Source organism: Cydia pomonella, chromosome 1, assembly GCF_033807575.1.
Source record: "Cydia pomonella isolate Wapato2018A chromosome 1, ilCydPomo1, whole genome shotgun sequence".
In the NCBI taxonomy this organism is placed as follows: Eukaryota; Metazoa; Arthropoda; class Insecta; order Lepidoptera; family Tortricidae; genus Cydia; species Cydia pomonella.
The window spans coordinates 8,917,336-8,938,187 of NC_084703.1; the positions used below are offsets into that span (position 1 = coordinate 8,917,336).

Genomic DNA, 20,852 nt, shown 5'->3' on the forward strand with positions numbered 1-20,852 from the left:
TTGACCAATTTATCTTTATACAGCAAAAGAAAAATGGCCTGCCAGCAAAAATGTCGCGTTTATATACTCCGATTCCAATTTTCGTTACGAGAATTTTTCTCATGTGTCACGCTGCAGTAAAATAAATATCGGTCGTGAATTGGAGAAATGGATCGATCTCGCTCTTTTATGGGTGATTTTGGATTTTTATCTCTTTCTCGCTAATAGCCGGCTGACAAACATGTATCAGCGGTTAATAGGTGCGCTCGCGCAGCTGCTGCGAACAAATCAGTTTGGATATAGCTGACACTGTCAAAAAGCTTACTCTTCGGTACACGGGGATAGCGCCGAGCGGCTTCTTCACTAAAAGATACAGTTACTTATCGCGTCCTTTTTTGGTCCTTTTAAAGATAGTCTGTATCTTTACAACGAATGAAAACTAAAATGAAAACGAAAATTCAATATGTATGTATTATTATGTTTGTTTGTTATTAAGTCATTTAAGTCATTTTAAAGTAAGTAATAATATTAATAATCAATCAATATAATAATAACGCAAAACTGGCCAAGAGCATGTCAACATTGTCGGGCCATGCTCAATGTACGATTGCGTAGTAACCCTTGAACGTGGGTGATTACTGTCATTAGAAGCGTGTAATACTGAAAGTTCCTGAATTCTGAAAAACTGCCACGATTTTCTGAGATTGATTAATTTTCTTAAAAATTATTAACTTAACTAACTTAAAAAGTACACGGACATTTTTTTTTAATTCATGATAGGTAGGATTATATAAGATGTAAATTTATGATTTCTGAGGTATACATGCATCTACGGTTGTCTGAATCTAATGACATGTAATTTTTTTGGGATTTTTCGCTTCGCTTCGCTGTTTAATTGCTGTGTAAGATTGATAAGAAAGCGACTAAAATTACAAAAACCTATTACACACAGTCACACGAGAAGTGTGCTTCATTTTAATATAACACTCGAAATCTGGTACTTTATATCTTGGTTTTTTAATGAAGGCACATTGAAAGTCGTATAAAATTATAAAAAGAAATAATAGTCGGGTTAGAATTATAAAAACGCTCGACATACAATTTTCAAACTGCCGGCATTCCCAAAATATACATCACACCATTCACACCGAAATAAGTTGAACCTACTTCAAAAAATAGAGAAAGAGTTATAGTTTCAAACAATAAACGTTTCGTTTCACTGCGTTATCTCTAAGTGTCTTATTATAGATATTTTCAGTTTAACCAGTAAATGGGAGTTTATTCGTAGCACTTGTACGTCTTTTTACTATGACAATAAAAAAGAAGCGAAGTCTTTTTGCGAAAATGTATAAACACTCCACCGTCGTCGGTCGTTTAACCGATCATCTTCGCTATAGTTTTCAGTGAAAGTCTTTTATTACGCTTTGCTTTCAAGATTTTTTATATTGTTTGGACCCATTGTTCAAAATATCAGCTTTCTTCGTGGGTATAGAAATAAATATAGAAGTATTTTTTGTGTTCCTTATGTATGAGTATAACCTATCTATACTTACATAATATCATTGTCTATACAACTAATTGACTGTAACAGATACTTTTTAACGTTATCCATGGTAGCAGATACTTTTGGCGCGTCATCTCATCCGATATGATGCTGTTACATCATCAATATTGTGTTCAGAAAGTGTTTCCTGATACTTTTGCATGAATAATTCTATTTTATGTTTTCTTATATGTATATTAAATAAATACTTACCCGTTACGTTATATTTTTACTTCACCAGAGAAGAAATTCGAAGGCTTAAGCTTAAATAACGAAGTAGAAAAATAAACCTTGTGTTCAAGTTCGCTTCCTCCCCAAACTTGCACCTGCGGCATGGCGTAACAGCCACTCCGAATTACACATTACGAACGAGGGTGGACTCCGTTCATTCAGCATAGTAGAAAGCACCGCTTAAAAATAGACCTACGATATTTATTGGCCATGTCACGGGGATTCGATTTAATATTAACACCAGAAAAATATGGCTGACGCGTGCGCGTTCGATAGATGCTAATTTCTTTACTGGAGTTTTACGCTTAACAGTTTTTTTACTTGTGAAATATTTGTGAATTCGTATAAATATAAAATACCATTTTCATTTACTTCTTTTATTAATTAGTTTTTGATTTAAGCGTTTTATTACTCGTATGTTTTAAGTACCTACTTATTTGTGAATATCGTGCGGCAAAGCAAATAAGTGATTTGTTGTACGATAGGTATAGTGCATAATATTGTAGGTATCTGTTTTGAGTAATGTTGTTAAAAAGTTTCGAAAACAGGAAAATAAATAAAAATCAAAAACTCTTCATAACCCTTAAATGCTGACTGCTGAAACCTCGCGCTCAAATACATATTTATTAACTCCTAAAGGACAATACACACATTATTCACGCACGTAACGAATGATCAAACGTTTCCTCCTGCACTGTAAATCTGTAACTTACAAAAAACCGGTCAAGTACGAGTACATTTAACTCGGCACCAAGGCAGGGTTCCGTACAAACTTCCAATTATCTCAAGTAACTATAAACAGAAGACTTTTGACCAGAATTATACTAAGCATAATTGTGTACTGCGCTATCTATCGGCAAATTGGCTAACTAGTTTGAGCGACCTGAATGTATGTTGGTTTTTCAACAATTTTTGTTTAAGTAAATAAATAATACCTAATAAAAATTTAAACAGGTGTTTACTGTAATCTCGTAGAAATTTAAGTATAATAAACTCCTGCAAAGGGGGTTAAGTTGCAAATTAAATTACTTAGTACATTTTTTTGACAATTCAAATAAAGCTATCAAAATAGAGGTGAGATTATATTTTTCCTGTAATATTTATAAAATGTTAATATTATATAAAAATTGATAATTTTTCGTTGGTAAACTTCAGAGATAGGGGGAGGTTGGTATTTTTTTGACAGTGAGAAAAAAAATTGGAATGTTCAATTTGAGCTCGTTTCGTTCAAATGATACCCCGCTTGACCTAGAATCGAAGTTATCAACATCTGTCTATCCGTCGGCAAAATAGAATTCTGCGTCATGTCACTTTTAATAATTGATTAATAATCATTTCCAGATTGTTGTACCTTTTGATATGTACAGCAACAAAAAATCGATCGTTTTGGATGAACTCACGGTATAAAATAGTATGTTTACTTCAGGAGCTGACGGTGCAGACCGTGTCGTCGCATGAGCTGCTGAAGCCCAAAGACGAGCCGTCTTACACCCTGGCGCCAAGCTCCACACTTTGCTCGGTGGAACTCCATCATCCAGGTTAGTGATCATCTATCTACTTCAGGACCTGACGATGCAGACTGTATCGTCAGACGAGCCGGTAGAGCTGGAGGTGGAACTTCATCACCCAAGATAGCGAACATCACCATATTGACTACAAGAGCTGACGGTGCAGACCTGGCGATTGCTGGGTTCGACGCTCTGTTCCGTGGAGGACTTCATTCACGTAATTTTTTGGTCCTTGCCAGGTTCCATTAACTTACCAACTTTAGTCTGCCACTTTAATTATATTTAGGACAGTAGTAGGGTAATACAGTAGTTTTTTCCATATTATGCAAATAATAAATCAGATCTAAAATAGTTCAGTGATAGTACCCCCTAAATCCGAGATGAGATGGTAGATGGTGGATGGTGCGAGTATTACATTTTCTTACATAGGAGGATTTCTTACAGCACTTGCTAAAAATTATAACTTGGGCTAACCATACAAGCGGTTAGTGTCAAGTCGCATTAGCGACCAATAATAGACCCGAGCGAAGTGACGTAAATCACATTTTAATTTGATTTTCAAGGATCTGGGCTCCCTGAAAATAGCCACGGGTTTTTAGTGCGTCGACCGGACGGCATTAATGACTTTGCAATTTACTCGAATCAAATGCCGTATGCGTTATTTTAGTGCATGCGATTAAATCTATCAATGAGTTTCCGGCACGGACCGGTTGACAGTTTTAATATCGCCAATCAACCCGAGAACGCCGTCAATGAACAATACGACTAAAGATCGTAAATTATACGTTGCTGACTTCGGGTGTGTTCAACTTCTGCTTGTAAATGGCTTACAAACGCCTAATTTTTACCACACATTTGCCTTTTTGGTAATATTATTTTTAAAAACGGTCTCCATTGCCTTGGGTGCAATGAAAACAGGTATGATTTGTATTGAAATTCTACACAAAATGTACGCTCGGTCTTATTGTTTTTGGTTATATTATATTCGGTCACGAATCACAAACAAATAATATTTGGCATATTTACGGGAATTGAACATGTGGCATATTAAAGATTATTGATCGACAAATCCACGTAAGCCGCGCTGTTAGGATGAACTCAATCTCAACTGTTTTAAAATGGGGAAGGTGCAAAGTTGACAGAATGAAGTCGTAATATATTTTTCACCACACCAGATCGTCTGAGGCTCTCTATTTTCCTTAAAAACTGAATGTGAAAATTGCAATTTACCCACAAGAGCGGCAGTGTAGTAATTTGATAAAAATTATCAATTGTTTCCTCATGTTGACTAGTGGACTTGATTTTTAAGTAATTATTTTGAATGTTAGCGAAACACAAGGGCACTAACCTACCTTTTCTCTGAGCTCTTCGTCGTTTTTTTGAACCCTCATAACTTGGGTTTGGATTATACCAGATAAACAAAATTCTCGGGATATAATGCCAATATATTAAACATACAAAATTTCAATTGGCTTTTGTACTTAAAATTTCATTTCCATCAAAACCCCGATTTTGTCACTGACTTACTCACTCACTCACTCCTATCCTAATAAGGAAAATAATACTTGTACCATTAAGATTCAAGCGTACGCTTTGAATAATGTTCTAGAGTAAAAGAAAAACGAAAGGGAATTTAACTAAATAACCAAACAAGAAAATTATACCAAATTACATATAAAATTAGATACACACTTAAGTAAATAGCCCTGGTGGTGTAATTGTATTAATAATAACAATTGGCTTCTATACTAATTCGAAACGTGATCCACCACCGTTTGCTATGAAAACTTTCTACAATGTATGCGACGCAACGGATCGTCTAAATGTAGGTATACCCTCATTGTTTACATTATGTTAGCCTTCTCCGGCAGTCTGACATCATGGAACAACTCACTGAATAACACAACAGATATGCATAGGAAATTCGAATTCCAATTCCTAAAAAAGGAAACCTTTCTAAACTGATTTTTTTTATCTACTTGAGGCATCGATATTTAAAATCATTGACGTTTTCTTACGGAGTAAGTTGTGTTTCGGGTGTGTCATACGTAACTGAGTAAAGTAGGTATATCAAATCTAACAAACCTTTGATAATCGTTCATCCCTGTCCGTCATTTTGACTTTTCTGTTTGTTAGAAAGAGAAAAATCTAACAGAGGTTTGTTATAAGTTGCTTAGTTTTATGAATAAGAGGTTAACCTGAAATACTGAAGGAACCATATGGGATATTTTGTAAAATTATGCAGATAGAAAAGGATAATTTCGTCAGGGTAAAAACAATTTTGGGTAATTCCACGAGACTGTAACATTAGTTACCAATTGTTGTGTTCTAACATTAACTAAGCAAATTTAAGTATCCAGCAGCGGTATCATGGTCGCATTTTTATCACCTCACCTGTCATGCCATGCGTCACTTTCGCACTTATATACTTGTTAGAACGTGACAGACATAGTGACAAGTGATAAAGAGCCGACCATAATAGCTCTACAGATATCTACCTGTAGGGCTACGCCAAACATACAGACACTTAAATTTGCTTAATCTATGTAAGAACACACGAAAGAATAACTGACGTTACAGTCTCGTGGAATTATCTTTTTTTTTTAACAAATATATGGGAAAACGTACATATTTTTATTGATGAATCTACAGGGGCCAATTTTACGAACGGTATTAGACTAATATTATTAGTCCAAGAACTGTCACTGAACTGTGTGTTTTCTGGCCAAAAACCATTCGAAATGAAGACCTATGGAGTATATGCCGGCAAACACCCATTGACGAAGAAATTGCGACACGGAAATGGAGATGGATAGGACATACTATTCGAAGAGGGGAAACGAATAATGCTACCATAGCTTTCGCGTGGAAACCGCCGGATGGAAGCCGTGGCTCCGGGCGTCCTGTACACTCTTGGCAACGGTCCGTCCAAAGAGAGTTACGAGCGGTCGGGTTGAGCTGGAGCGAGGCCAGAGGACGAGCTGAAGATAGGAAGGAGTGGCGCGAGCTTGTGAAGGCCCTTTGCACCTCTGGGGTGCTTTAGGACAACAACAACAACAAGAACTGTCAAGTTGTATGGGTTTCCATGGCAACACACTAATAATATCAGACCAATACCGTTGGAGAATTACCTTAGATGAACACGTACCTATTATCTGTTAAAAAAAAAAAACATAAAATGTTTTTTTTTTTTAACAGATAATAGGTACGTGTTCATCTAAGGTAATTCTCCAACGGTATTGGTCTGATATTATTAGTGTGTTGCCATGGAAACATCTTTCAAATTTTTAAATGGAAGTATTTATTTGTACCTCTATTATCCCCCGATGTAGGTATTTTTTTTTAGGTCGACAAAACGATTAGCTTAGTATAACTTTGCTGACTGTAATACTTAATATCAAACAATTTGCCACCATTGTGACAATTGAAATCTTCGTATAAGGGTCATTTCCTGTAAGTATTTTCTTCTACTTGTTGTAGGTAACTATAGCTTTTTTTTTATTACTAGTCATAGGATTATCGTACATATCCGAATAAGGAGTGTGACCGGTGTACTCGAGTTCTTGTTTCCTTCTACTGTTCCATAAACGTAGGTACAATATAGGTAGATATAGATATTAAGTAGAATGGTGTAAAACAATGCCCCACCTTCGATTCCGATCGTAAACTTACCCGTAGCAAATTCAGTACAAATATGACCGTGTCCAACACATCTCATCGACATGATTCTTTCTCCACCTTTCTTAAAGGACTTAAGGTTCAGATTAGCTTGATTAACGTAACAGCTCCCTGTACTTTCTCGGTTTAAGACCGGGTGCGAACATTACACCTAAATCGATTAGACATCGAAAGAAATCGATTTAAACTGTGTGCGTCGATAATTTCGTTTAATAGCGAAGTTATCATTCGTTAACATTTCATGTTGCATTTCTATAACGTGAGAACGCAGTGTGACTTATGTATTCGGTATTAGGTACAAGATTTTGGGATAACCATTCCACGGGTATAGGTACTTATACTAAATCATTTTACTTCGAACTTTATTGGCTCAAATAGCTTTTAATACATGCAGTTAATTGACCAATTGTACACCTTATTATATTGACTTAGGGACTGGAGTTGGCCATGTAACTGTACTGTGCTATATCTACTTGCTAAGTTAATTAATAACTATATCTATGTAAACAAAAACGTAAGCAGATGTTTGTCCTTTATTACTGAATAAAGATATTTATTATTTAAAATACGTTCAAATATGTAGGTACACGATACTAATTTTATTATTCAAATAACATAGTATGTAACTAAAAAAACGAACAAAATAAATAAACTAATCATTAAAATTAAAACTAAAATATAATAGAACTTGGCCCTAGTTGGTACCCAGAAGGCTTTGGATGGTCAGGCTTATCCTCTGGCCGAGGGAGCTGCCAGCCCTCCAGTCACCTGAGGTGTCTGTTAGACGCTGGGAAATATCTTTGACTATTATTTTTGCGCTAGTCCCCCATGACCCAGAGATTCTACGCCAAACGGCGCAAATATGTAGCCCTCACCGAGGACAGCATATTTGCGCCGTTGTTTGTTCGAATTTTGTATCGAATTTCTTGCGATATAGATGCGTTTATGTTTTGAGTACCTATGCCATCAAAATATTTCGTGGCTGTCCACTAAACCATTCCAAGCGTGGAATTTGGTTGTTTACAGTTATCGAGAATGATTGTTTGGATACTGCATTGTTGAAATTATGGGATCACACTAGTTCTTACGTGTAACTTTGTTCCACTGGTAAGTAATTAAGTCAGGAGTTCGCATAGTGATTGTCGGTCCTTTGACGATATTTATAATTAAACTCATGATTAAGTCCACTTCAGTTTCACACTGGATCCGATAGGCATTACGCACGTTGCTCCGACGTGCGAGCGGGATGTCGCTATAATACGCGCATTGCATTGTCACGCTCAAACATCGGAGTGATATTTCTCGATTCCGGAATATAGTTTACCCACGGAGATTTCGGGCATTTAAAACACTGTTTTTCTGCTTGCTTCCGGATGTATTTGACTGGATTGGACCTAACTAAGCCAAACACTGCTAATTTAAAGGCTACTGTACTAGCTATACTACCTTCAATCACTTCATAAATCTCCCTTATCGGCTAAAAATAACCAGACTATCGAGTCCGTATCGTATTAACCTATGATAAATATAAAAATACAGACAAAATACATTCAAACAACTTTTCGAGAGGAAACATGCTAGCCAGATAGATTTATCTCCGCTGTACCATACCTAAATGTTACCATCACAAACCGCGCATTGCATTGTCTCGCTAAAACATCGGAGCGACGTGCGAATCGGTACGCGCCTAAATTTCTAGATGCCGAAATGAAGTTTACCCACGGAGATAACCCTGTGTAGGTTTTTAACTCTGGTTTGATAATACTCATACTAAACAACCTATTGGACCAACCAAGAAATTGGAAAATCAAATGACTTTTTCATTAATTTCAGCTAATTATTTCGGTGATTTGTATGGAATAGTTTTACAATTTTGGGGTAGATCCCGTAGTAATAGTCGTACAATATATCTTTTCGTTCAAGTTATGTTCTATTAGTATGGGAAAGACAAACAAATTATATCCAGCTTGAAACGAATGTAGTATGTTACCTTTGGGTGGTGCTTTAGGCACACTATTAGCGTTCCCTCCCCTATCCCTGACGCAACTCCCCCTTTCAGCATGAAATACTGTATCGTACTGTATTCGTTTCAATTTGTATATAATTTATTATTTAAAAAAAATATGACCGGATCATAAAGCAAAAATAGCGTGATCGTCGAGCAACAAGAAAAGCGGCTGAAAACTACACAATATTTATATCGTACCTTAAAAAGTTTAGTTAATTGGATACCTTTGGATACTTACGACATTTCATTTAAGTTTTCACATTTCGTTTATTTATTTATAGTAATTGTAATAATAATAATAGTTATTTTTATTGGATTAAGTTACCAACGTGGACCAGGAGCGCAGAGGTTAAGAGGACATGACCGCTGCTAACGTCATCGGTACGAATCCGATAGATACGGAGAGTGATAACTCACGCATGTGATCGACAACAACTTTTTATGCGTTTACGCAGGGGGTCGATTCTTGAATGAGATGTAGAACTCGTACATTTAAATTGTAATTGCTTAATATGCATACGTATGTGATAACGTGCGATATCGGGTTTATGTGAGCGGTACACGCTGTTAAGGCGGCACGAACGCAAAATTGCAGTTATTTTAATTTTTTACACATTTTAATCGAGGGAAATGCCATGAAAAAATTCGCACAGAAATGAGACTAAATATATTTACGAGTGCGAGGGCAGACTTTAAGTAAAAGCGTAGATTAAAGTTGGCTTGATTGAAAAAATGACAAAACATGTCTAAATTTATTTTTTTCTTAATTGTATATCGCTACCCTGCACACTATAGCAGTATAATTTTAGTATAAAAATAGCAATTAACATAGCCGAGGGTTTTGACTAGCAAAATTTAGATCAAAAGTATACTTTCAGAGTTATTGAGGTAAAACGTTACAAGCAACGCAATCGTCAAATCTTCCTTCGCAGGATTCTTTCGACGCGCCGTAGGTATCTTATGTTTTTTTTTCTGATTTCCTTGGTTTACGCTCCCTCTTAAGGTGAAAGTGGATGACCCGCGAGAAATCGCCATTTCATACAAACTTAGTCCTCAATTTTCTCTCTGGATATTAAGATAATTATAAATATTTTGACACAAATAGTTGTATATCAACTACGTTTGACATTTTTCGAATTTCGAATTTAAGGTTATTATTAGAGTTAGGAGTATTTAAAAATTTGTCTGAAAGCTACAACTATATTTACAATAATCAAAAAAAATTATAAAGTCAAACGTAGTGGAATAGCTATGGTTAACACGCATCAAATTATATAAAAAATATTTTACATAATGTCAATACCAGAGAGGAAAATGCCGTCCCCTTTCCTGTTTCCTATGTGTACGGGGTAAGAGAAACACTCGGACTAGACAAGAGAAACACTTTTAGGGAACCTACTTCTGTTTCTTTTGCCACGAGGACAATTAAATGTGTTTTCCCTAACCCCACACGACCTTAGTTGAAATGAATGGAAGTAGGAGTTGAATTGATTCCTGCTTAAAACAGGCACAGAAATCTGGAACTGGTCACAGAGGCGCATTCAACCACTTTTACACAGGAAGTTTGATCGACAGGAGAACTTCCACAGTGGTTCCTGAAAAGGTTGGTGCCAGTATTTCTATTGGTGATCCTATGGTGGATTTTTCAAGCTCATTGCTTCGCTGCTTAACGTTGGTCTAGCTCATGGTCAGTGGTTATCGCCATTGATACTTCCTATTTGTAATACACAAAAACATCCTAGTCGATGAACAATTTCTGTCCAAATTAATATTTAAACACTCAACAGTATTTGGGATAAATACTAGTCCAATATATATCATTCATCTCAAAGACTGTAGAATGTAGGTTTCCCAGCTACCGTAAGTTGAAAACTAGACTCAGCACACTGGTAAAACATATACCGAATGAAGTTTGACGGCACAATCTTGCCAGCTGTTACGAGTAACTACTTTCCTTACCTATACATACTCAAAACATTCACATTACTCATTACCGAGATTAACTCAGCTCTGTTACGTGAATGTTTGAAAAAGGTTTCACGTGCGCCGATAGAGTTATCTAAGTATAACAACGATCATCTGGGCATTACCTCAATCGACAATGCACGCGTACCTTACCTAGAACCTTGCGTTATTAAACTTTATTGTTTGAGGGAACAATTACCTTTTGTACAGTGGGTATCGGAGCCATTATCAGTAGACGCGTTAAGTAACGCCGGAGGCTCGAGTTCGACTATTTAACTTAAGTCACAGGTTCATAACCAGTTTTTATTATGTCTTTGTTCGCTTGGTGGAAAAGAGAAGTAACTATGTACTTCACACAGGTCTAAGCACTTTACCACATTCTTTAGAAATTTATAATTCGTACTTTGTTTATAATATATATTTCACATTAGCTTTACTGAAACGCATCCTAGACAACATTACTCAACGGCGTAGAAGAGTCATGTTAAATCTTTTCCGTTTCTGGGTAGATAGTTGCGCTATTAGTAAATTGGAAATGTCAGCCGTTATATTGCACTTGTGATTTTCTCTAGGAGAATAGAATGATAAAAGACATATTGAACACCCCTACATGATGTGCAATGAAGTCTTAGTACTACGGCCACTAATACAATTTTTATTATTTATTTGAAGAAATAATAAGTATCCATCAGGTATATGTTACATTTTTTTTTTACATAGATTGATAGATACACCTATAGCAAATATCATCCCTCTTCTTTACGTAAACATGCCTTATCTCCCCTAAGGCGATACTTAACCTGACTTTTCTCTTCAGTAACCAAGTGTTTGGTAATTAGTAATCGACCCAAGACTCGCTAAGGATATAACTCTCCTAATTGAAGGGAAATATTTGGTTTCTGCCCTAGGCGTTATGATGAAGGTGGGCATTAAGAGCATCAAATAATATCGGATTACATTTAAGTCCTATTCTTATTAGATTTTATATTTAAATAAATAAAAGTTAGGGGGAGTTCTGTCCAGGTAATAAAAATATGAAAACATTATGAAGCTTTCCCTTTGCATAGTCGCTATAACGCTTCTCTTTCAATTCTTTTAAAAGTGTGAGAAACCTGATTAGTCATCAAATAATATTTTGGTAATATCTAAGTTAAAATAGCATCTAGCATTAGACAAGCGACAGTGTGGTGGCATATGCCTCATTTGGTTGAGGATCAACTCGGAACGGATCCCATGTGACCGAAGGCACAGTTATTCGCCGTGTGTAATCCACTCCCGAACTAACGTTTCACGATTGTTATTTGTTATTAATTTCACGAACGATACGCTGGCTTTTAATGTTTTATAAATACGCATTGTTCTACGCGCGACACAATGCCCGGCGGCGCGGCGTTCGCGGCGCTCGAATCCGATACGCGGGCTACAGCTGTCTGCTGAATTCTTACCTACGTTACCTGATTTAATACTACAATACTTCCCTTATTTAGATTATTTTACGCTTTTTAAAAACTTTACACACTTATGTAAAATGTACCTTAGTAGTCAGTAAAGGCCAATACACCTATAGGTAGTCTAGACAAAAAGTTTCGGCCTCTAAAAACCACACAACACGTACTTAACTAGAAAAGATCCGTTTGTGCTTCTAGTATGAACGCATTTATCCCAAGAGGGTACCTAATCGCAATTAGAGTCAGAGAATAATAAGCTCAACGAGGGGGGAGGCGGGTTTAGGGTCGGCAACGCGCATGTAACTCCTCTGGAGTCGCAGGCGTATATAGGCTACGGAGACTGCTTACCATCAGGCGGGCCGTATGCTTGTTTGCCACCGACGCAGTGTATATATATATATATATATATATATATAAAGTTGGCAGCGCTTTTGATAGCCCAGACGGTGCAAGTGTCAAGTACTTAAACGACATAATTTTATAGATGTTTGACGTTTAAAATAACCCGTGCAGCGTCTGGCCTATCGAAATCGCTGCCAAATTATCTTGGTTTGACTCTTATGTTATATGTATAAGTACACATGAAAATCCTACTTTAATAATTTCCATCATGTCGTCCTTTGATTATTTATTTATTTATTATTCGGAGAACTAACAGCTATCAATTGCACAATAGTTATATAACAAAGAGCCAATTATATGTTCCTACCGGTAGCAACAGGTTAACAAATAATCGGTGGTTAGCACTAGATTTTTTACAAGGTGTTACCACTAATATTCTAAATATGAATAGGTACTTATTATATACTGAACAATGAAAACAAAACTTATTAGTAAATTAATACATCAATCCATACAATAATATGCTATCGCATACGACTCGCTCACTCAAATAATTTGTCGGTTAGAATCCGTCTTATAACTAGAGCACCTTCTCAACTCTTAAAATACATATAAATATCTTTATTTGTTCCAATTATTCGGGATCGTGTTAAAAGAATAATAAAAGAAAACGGAGGTTCTTCTAGTAGGCTGAGGTAGATTTTAGCATCATGAGGTCTATGTTTCTTTATTTGGTAGGTAATTTATTATTCATTAATGTTTTAAGTAAATTTTACGACTTCTGTAACTTTACTACTGACTTTTACAAATTGGGTCAAGTGCTATAGGACAAGTGCCAAAAATGCATAATTATAATCATACCCCGGACAGACGGAACAATTTAAATAAAAATCAAGCAGGTATGCATTATTATTTAACTTATTATTATTTATTTGATTTGCAGACATATCTGCTTGATTTTCAACTTTCATTTGCCTTTTCACTGTTGTCAAATCCTAAATTGGGTACTTGACACATGTTGAATATTATAACGAAATTTAGTTACATGAATAGAAAATGAGGCATCCATTATAAAAAAGTGGAATTAAAAAAAAATATATTAAGATTATAAAAAAATACAAAGCTCCGAAACCTCAACGATTTTTTTTTGTCTTTCAAAAATGGAAAAGAAAATGGTACCATTCGATTCCTTAAATTTTATTGAAAAATTAATTGTATGACAACTTTACACATAAACGCAATATTTCAGGGTCATAATGGCAATTTCCTTGATCTTCCATACATTTAGGACAGACTTATATGATGTGACGTCACATCACCTTATCATTTTGTTAGAGGCGTTTCAATCTTCGAGTGCGAGCGTCAAACTTCTCAACTCTCATTTCGGATCTTTGTGTTGCCATGAGTCCTATATAAACATTTGATCCTCAGGAAAATCAAGATCGTTTGACATTATTTACAAAAAACAGTCAAGTAGCCAATTGCTCCGTTTGTCCGGGGTATGATTATAATCAGTGTTGGCCGAAACGTTAATGCAATTGACCATTAACCATTACAAATTGAACCGTAAACTGTAACTGTCTATGACGGTTAATCGGCAATTGCAATTAATGTTCGGCCAACATTGATTATAATACACACTTTCACATGTAGTGTAGTTGTTGAAAAAAAAAATTGTAATGGTAACTTTTTTTTGACATTCTGCAGTCTTATATTTTTAATTATCATTGAAAGTCTAAGCAACCTTTTTATCGCCTGTCACCATGCCTGCCACGTTCTAACAAGTATGTGAGTGTGAAAGTGATGCCATGCTGTTACCGTAGTTTTCGTTCTTTTTTTAGTACTTAACTACTCGTATAGGTATAAATTTTACTTTGTAATGCCTGTTATCCTTTTTTCGAGAATAAACAGAGTAGACTTTTACTTTCACGAAGCTAGTTTTGCTGCTGGCGGTACATACTCGTATAGGTATTTTCTTAGCTATTCCTCGACGATTCCAAGAAGCCCGTATTGGGAGCCACGTACGTGTAAGATTGGCTAAATCTCAACTCAACAACACACTTTATAACAATAACCGCACTTTAGTTTTTCCGTGCCGTTCGGAGAATTCTATTTAGAGTGTGAACAGATTGATACATATATAGAGAGAACTGTGTTGGGTCTTTAAAATCTAAATTTGAAGAACTAGATTCGGTTTTACGACCCTCTGCGCAAAAAAAATTCCAAGTCTAAAGTCCCGAGTCGAATACTTTATTGAGTATTTTTTAAGAGCTACTCTAAAGGACCTGGGCACCGAATAAAGACTTTGGCTACAATTTTAAGTTTTATCAAAATACTAGTAACAGTAAAGACAATAAGGATTATTATATGATGTACCTAACCCATGAACTTAAATTATTGAATTATTTATAAAAAAATGAACGTTCTCTGAAAAGGACTTAAGCCTCTGCAACAGACTCGGGTCTCTAACAATATGAAAAAACTCGAGTTTCGACTTAATTACATATAAATCTGAAAAACTGAGGTGTCTTTTTCTTTACCAACACTAGCACGGTAGCATAACGTAACGCGCGCAGTTTGGTACTAATTGACAAAATATCAATTGATTTTTCCTAGTCGCCCTTTTGGTAAAGGGAACCCGAGGGTAAACCTGCAAAAATCTACTGAGAAATTCAAAAGTTGTGTGACAGAAGGCCGAAATCTTTCTCCTTGTTTTTAATTCAAATCCGTAGACTATAAATGTTTGCGTATTATTTCTTGATACAATGTATCGTGTTTGTAATATAGCAAAAAATTTACCCATTTAGTCGGTGGTATGTACCTTTTAGGCGTTTTAAAAATTGTTCCATTTAGTTATCACCTACCCATATTCCAATGGAAAAGTGGGATTTTATTTATAAAAATATTGGGGTGGGTGGAAAATAAAGGAATTAGGTATTACAGATCAAGAAAACATGAATATTTACACAGAATATCTTCGTAGGTCTGCACGCCAAGTGCTACCTCTAGTATGGGCCACACAATATCACTGCCAAATCGGAGCAAACTTAATAGGGTTTCTGGTTTCTCGACCCTTTTTGTTTCTCGAGGCATGAGAATTCTCGACCAGGATTTCTCGAGTTTCTCGAGTATCTCGAGAAATTTTAAAAGACTCAAATTACATGATATTGCTTTAATTTTTATGCTGTATTACAAATCAGATGCATAGGAGTCGTAGGTGAGATCAATAATCATACAAATGGCAAAATTTTAATTACCATAAATTGCACTTAACAATCAAAAATTCAACAACAAACAAAAAAACTATAGGTGCAGGCGTGCGCGTCGGCGTTTCTTTAGGTATTTAACAAAATGTAAACAAACTACAATATGGTGTTTTATTAGGCAAGAATATTCAAGTGAATTAATTTTACTCGATGTGACAAACTTACAGAAGATTTACTATGTAACATACTTACTCAACGTAATAATAAAACTGCTAAAATTGTGCTTATTTATTAAAAGTAAATTAGGTTTGTAATTATTACATGGCCCTGTAATTCGTCTTCTAGTATTAGAAATAAGATAAGCGATCTAATCTGGACGTATCTTTTTACTGAAAAACACCGTTGAAAAATAAGTCGAGGCAAATATGTAACAATTATAAATCATATTACACTTTACACTCACATTATTTTGCTTTCAAAAGAAATAGTTACTATTTTTTTAAGCGGATTTAATAAAAGAGGCGTTGACGAGTCTTGAGACTGTTTACCTTTTTCTAATGCTAAAGGAAGCATAGTAATGAACCTTAAATTCTTTAGACATTTGAGGGAAATAGTTACATAATATGAAAATCTGTTGAAGCCAGAACGATAGGGGGCGGATCAAGGCAGTTTATTATTTGGTTGGTTAACTAGTTTACATTTATTTAACCGCCTAAAGAAACACAGTATAGACACATCACACGTGTTATATTTATAAGTATAAATAATAGTTTTTATAACTTGCAAGAGTTTTTTGAAAGTTAAATTACTGGTAATAAACAAATTACAAGATCTCATAGGTATATGTGAAATTACTATATTTATATTTAGATTAAGAATATGTTAAGTATTATTATTAGTTAGTTAAATTAATAATTTTAAATTTGCAGTGCCCTTACCGGGTTCGTAGCTGTCCGATATCCAAATATGACATCTAATGTACTTACCTATGAAAGCAATACATGATTACTGATTATACGCGTGTTTTCTTTTTACTATAACAAGTGATTTATTTCTTGAGCTCTCGAGGCATTGAGTTTTTCTTTCACGCCTCGGCGAATAATGAATTTCTCGAGATTTCCCACCTCGAGAATTCTCGAGCAGAAACCCTAAAACTTAATGTACGCGGATAACAACGCAGCCGTTGTTATTTACTGCCCGATGGACTACTAAGTATGATAGTTAAACACTTACAATGTTCTAATGTCATGAGATCCATGTATCATAACTTTATTTGACAATTTTAGCAAGATAGTCTAAGGAATTACTTGTAGCTCAAATAAAACACAAAAATATCGTATAAAGTTTAAAATCAGTTAATATTCATAAAGGCGCCGGTCCAGATGGGTTACACCTCTCTTAATTAAACGGTGCAGTTCCTCTCTTACAACACCTATCACTATGCTTTTTACCAAATCTCTTAATGACGGCTATGTTCCTAAAACATGGAAGCAGACTTGGGTGATCCCTATACCTAAAGGTACAGTCAGCCGCGATATTGAGAAATACCGTCCGATTTCCAAATTGTGTATCTTTGGTAAGCTATTAGAGAAAATAGTAACTGATCAAATCTTTAGTGCGGTACGTCGCCATATTATTCCTAATCAGCATGGTTTTTTTAGGATCGATCAGTCGATAGTAATCTCTTGACTTTCACTGATGAAATATTCAGCGTAATGGATGATGGTTTTAGCGTTGACGCTATTTATGCCAATTTTGCTAAAGCCTTCGATAAAATTTCTCATCATATCTTATTAACAAAGCTTTGGCGCCTTGGCATTCATGGCGATCTGTTCCGTTGTTTCAAATCTTACATCGAAAATCGAGTTCAGTCCGTAGTATTACTGGGTTTTCAGTCGGAATGGAAACCAATTAGCTCTGGTGTGCCTCAAGGTTGTCATTTGGGCCCTTTGCTTTTCTCACTATACGTCAATGACATCCCTAATTACATTAAACATTCTAATTTGTTGCTTTATGCGGATGATACCAAAATCTTTAGGATCATTAGAAACGAAGATGACTGTATTAAACTACAAGACGATCTTAATAACCTTGTCACCTACTGTAGAGATAATCACTTATTTCCAAATTTGGACAAATGTAACGTTATATTATAACTTTCACAAAAAAGAAAAAGAAAATTGAATTTAATTATAGCCTTTTAGGTAAAACATTGAAAAGGGTTACAGAGATTCGTGATCTTGGCATTCTAATGGATAGTAACCTTACATTTGTCCTACATCTCGACAACATCTTAAATAAGTCATTTAAACAATTGGGTTTCATTTTGCGGGTAGGAAAACCTTTTAAAAATCCTTTAACATACAATATCTTATATAGCTTTGTCCGCAGTCATCTAGAGTTTGCATGTTCTGTCTGGAAACCATCTCACGCTATTCATATTATTAGAATTGAAAGGTTACAAAAGAAATTTATCAAATCACTCGCGTTTAGGACTGGGCAAATTTACACTAACTATACGGATACATGTACATGTTTTAAGATGCAAAAACTAAGTGACCGCCGTGATGCAGTAGACTCTGTCTGCTTTTCAAAATTATTCACTCAGTACTAGACACCCCTACATTGCTTCATAAAATAAGTTTCAGAGTTCCGCGTAGACGAGAGCGCCATTGTCGCAAAAAAGACCTTTTCTCTATTCCTTGCAGTCGGACTCGTTATGCTAGTACGAGTAATGCATTTATTAAGCGTGTTTGTAAACTGTTTAATAATAATGAAAAACTCACAGATGTGGATATATTTAACTGTACAACTACTTTACTGAAAAAAGCATTCACATAATATTTATAAGAATACCTAAATAAGCATATTTTTATCTAATAATTGAGATATATACATCTTTGCTTGTTATTTAGCTTAAATTTCACATGACTTTGATGTTCACTTTTATTTGTAGGTTAGGTATTTACTGCTGCTTAATCTACTGATTAATGTTATTGAATGACTGTTTGTTTCTGAATAAAAAAAATATATATAATGGAATTTTAAAATATTAAAAGTATATCAGTGATTCAGTATTTTCTTCAATTCATGAGTCTGGTAAGAAAGCGCTTTTATCAAATTATGTAGCCTGGAACCTTATGAACGTGGAAACTTTACAAATATCCAAAACCAAATAAATGTATTTACACGAAAAAAATAAATGTAAATCATTCATCCCCAATTTATTTTAACCGTGTACGAAACATTAACGGAGTAAAAAAAAGTTTTGCGAAATTCACCAACATTTTTAGTAATTGAACTTGTCGGCTATCGGGGTGGAACTAATAGGTAGATTACTCGGCTCGAACCAGTAAAACAAAATTTTTCGGTAAAATGGATGAAACCTTAAAACATACTTCCAAGAGCAATTTAAATGAACACAACACACAGCTATATGAAGTGTCCTGTTGTCATTTTGTTAGTGTGTTTGTGCATATACCTAGATAAGTATTTTCGAAACAGATTGATCGATTCTATGTATTATAGTTTTTTTGTAACAGTGATGCACCGACAATGGTTAATAGTTGGACTTTTGCCTCTCAGCGTGATACATACTTAAGTATTTATCGAGGGTATATAATTTAAATTTAGAGTTAAATTAACTTATATTTCTCTAACTTAATTAAAACGTCCAATTATTCCACTTTCTTTCATTCAACATTTTTATTAACTACATAGCTATGCTCAACTCCGACAATCGATCACTGCAAATGTATGACAAGTATTTAAATTGTGTAAGCTATTCGTAGTTATGAAGAATTCCAATCTTTAGGTAATTGTGTAACTAATTGTGACATAAGTACCGAAAACTATTGTTATATTTTCTGAACTAAATAGCTGTAAATTATTTCCTTTTTGTTTGCAGGTTCTTCCCCGTACGAAAATCGGCTATGTCTTCAAGACAACAATGGCCCGGACACATCGAATTCTCAAAGCGTGAAGGGTGACGAGCAGCTGTCCAGAGTTTACCAAACTTTGAACATGCAACCACTCTCGAGAGAAGAGAACACCAGTTCCAATAACAGGTTAGTGACAATGATAACACTCGTGGCGCCTTCAGCGTCTAGACAAGAATCTCAAAGCGAACCTCTACTGCGAAATTTAACATTAAAATAAATCGGTTTAAAAAAAACCACAGTTCTAATAACAGTTTAGTTACAACACTCATAACTCGGAAACAATCCTTGCAGACGTGGCGTCCTCAGTTTTATATACAAATCGCCAAATCGTTACCCACAAGCGCGAAACTTAATAAATAAATTATAAGAAAGAAAAGTTTATAATATAAACTTAAAGAAATTTCACGGGTCGTACGAGAAATATATTATATTTCTCGTACGACCCGTGAAATTTCTTTGCTGAATACAGCTCCTTTTTGACATAGTTATGTACTTATAAACATATACTTAGTGTATAACGAAACTTGACAATTTTAATATTTGTGAGATTTAACATTACCTTTTTTTTGCATAGCTGGTTAATATTCTTCTAAACATTGAATATAGCTTGTAACTTTTCAGTAGCGAAACTAAAAGCAAGTCCAAATCTGCGACTCCGGCCAGTCCCGGCCGCTCAGAGATGAAGCCCCAGTCAACCACCACTTCTCAAGCCCTCACAAAGCCACCGTACTCCTACGTCGCCCTCATCACCATGGCCATCCACAGCAGCCAGTCAAAGCGAGCCACGCTCAGCGAGATCTACGCATACATCACCAAGGAGTTCCCATACTTCGAGAAGAATAAGAAAGGCTGGCAGAACTCTATTCGACACAACTTGAGTCTCAACGATTGCTTTATCAAGGTTCCAAGAGAAGGCGGGGGCGAGAGGAAAGGCAACTACTGGACTCTTGGTAAGACTCGTATATCAATGTATCACAACTTTTCTACATTAGGATCCGTCCAA

The 20,852-nt window shown here is 35.3% G+C and overlaps 1 protein-coding gene across 3 annotated transcripts in view; it reads left to right on the forward strand.

The window, feature by feature from the left end:
- Window positions 1-20,852, forward strand: part of LOC133530544 (forkhead box protein L2-like) — a 78,365-nt gene that overhangs the window by 36,564 nt on the left and 20,949 nt on the right. For 2 of the 3 annotated variants that reach the window (XM_061868680.1, XM_061868526.1), the window contains exons 3-5: window positions 3,180-3,291; window positions 19,816-19,975; window positions 20,471-20,799. In XM_061868680.1, coding sequence (XP_061724664.1) covers window positions 3,180-3,291; window positions 19,816-19,975; window positions 20,471-20,799 — 601 coding nt within the window. The remainder of the gene's footprint in view (window positions 1-3,179; window positions 3,292-19,815; window positions 19,976-20,470; window positions 20,800-20,852) is intronic. The other variant, XM_061868607.1, reaches the window with a different exon arrangement.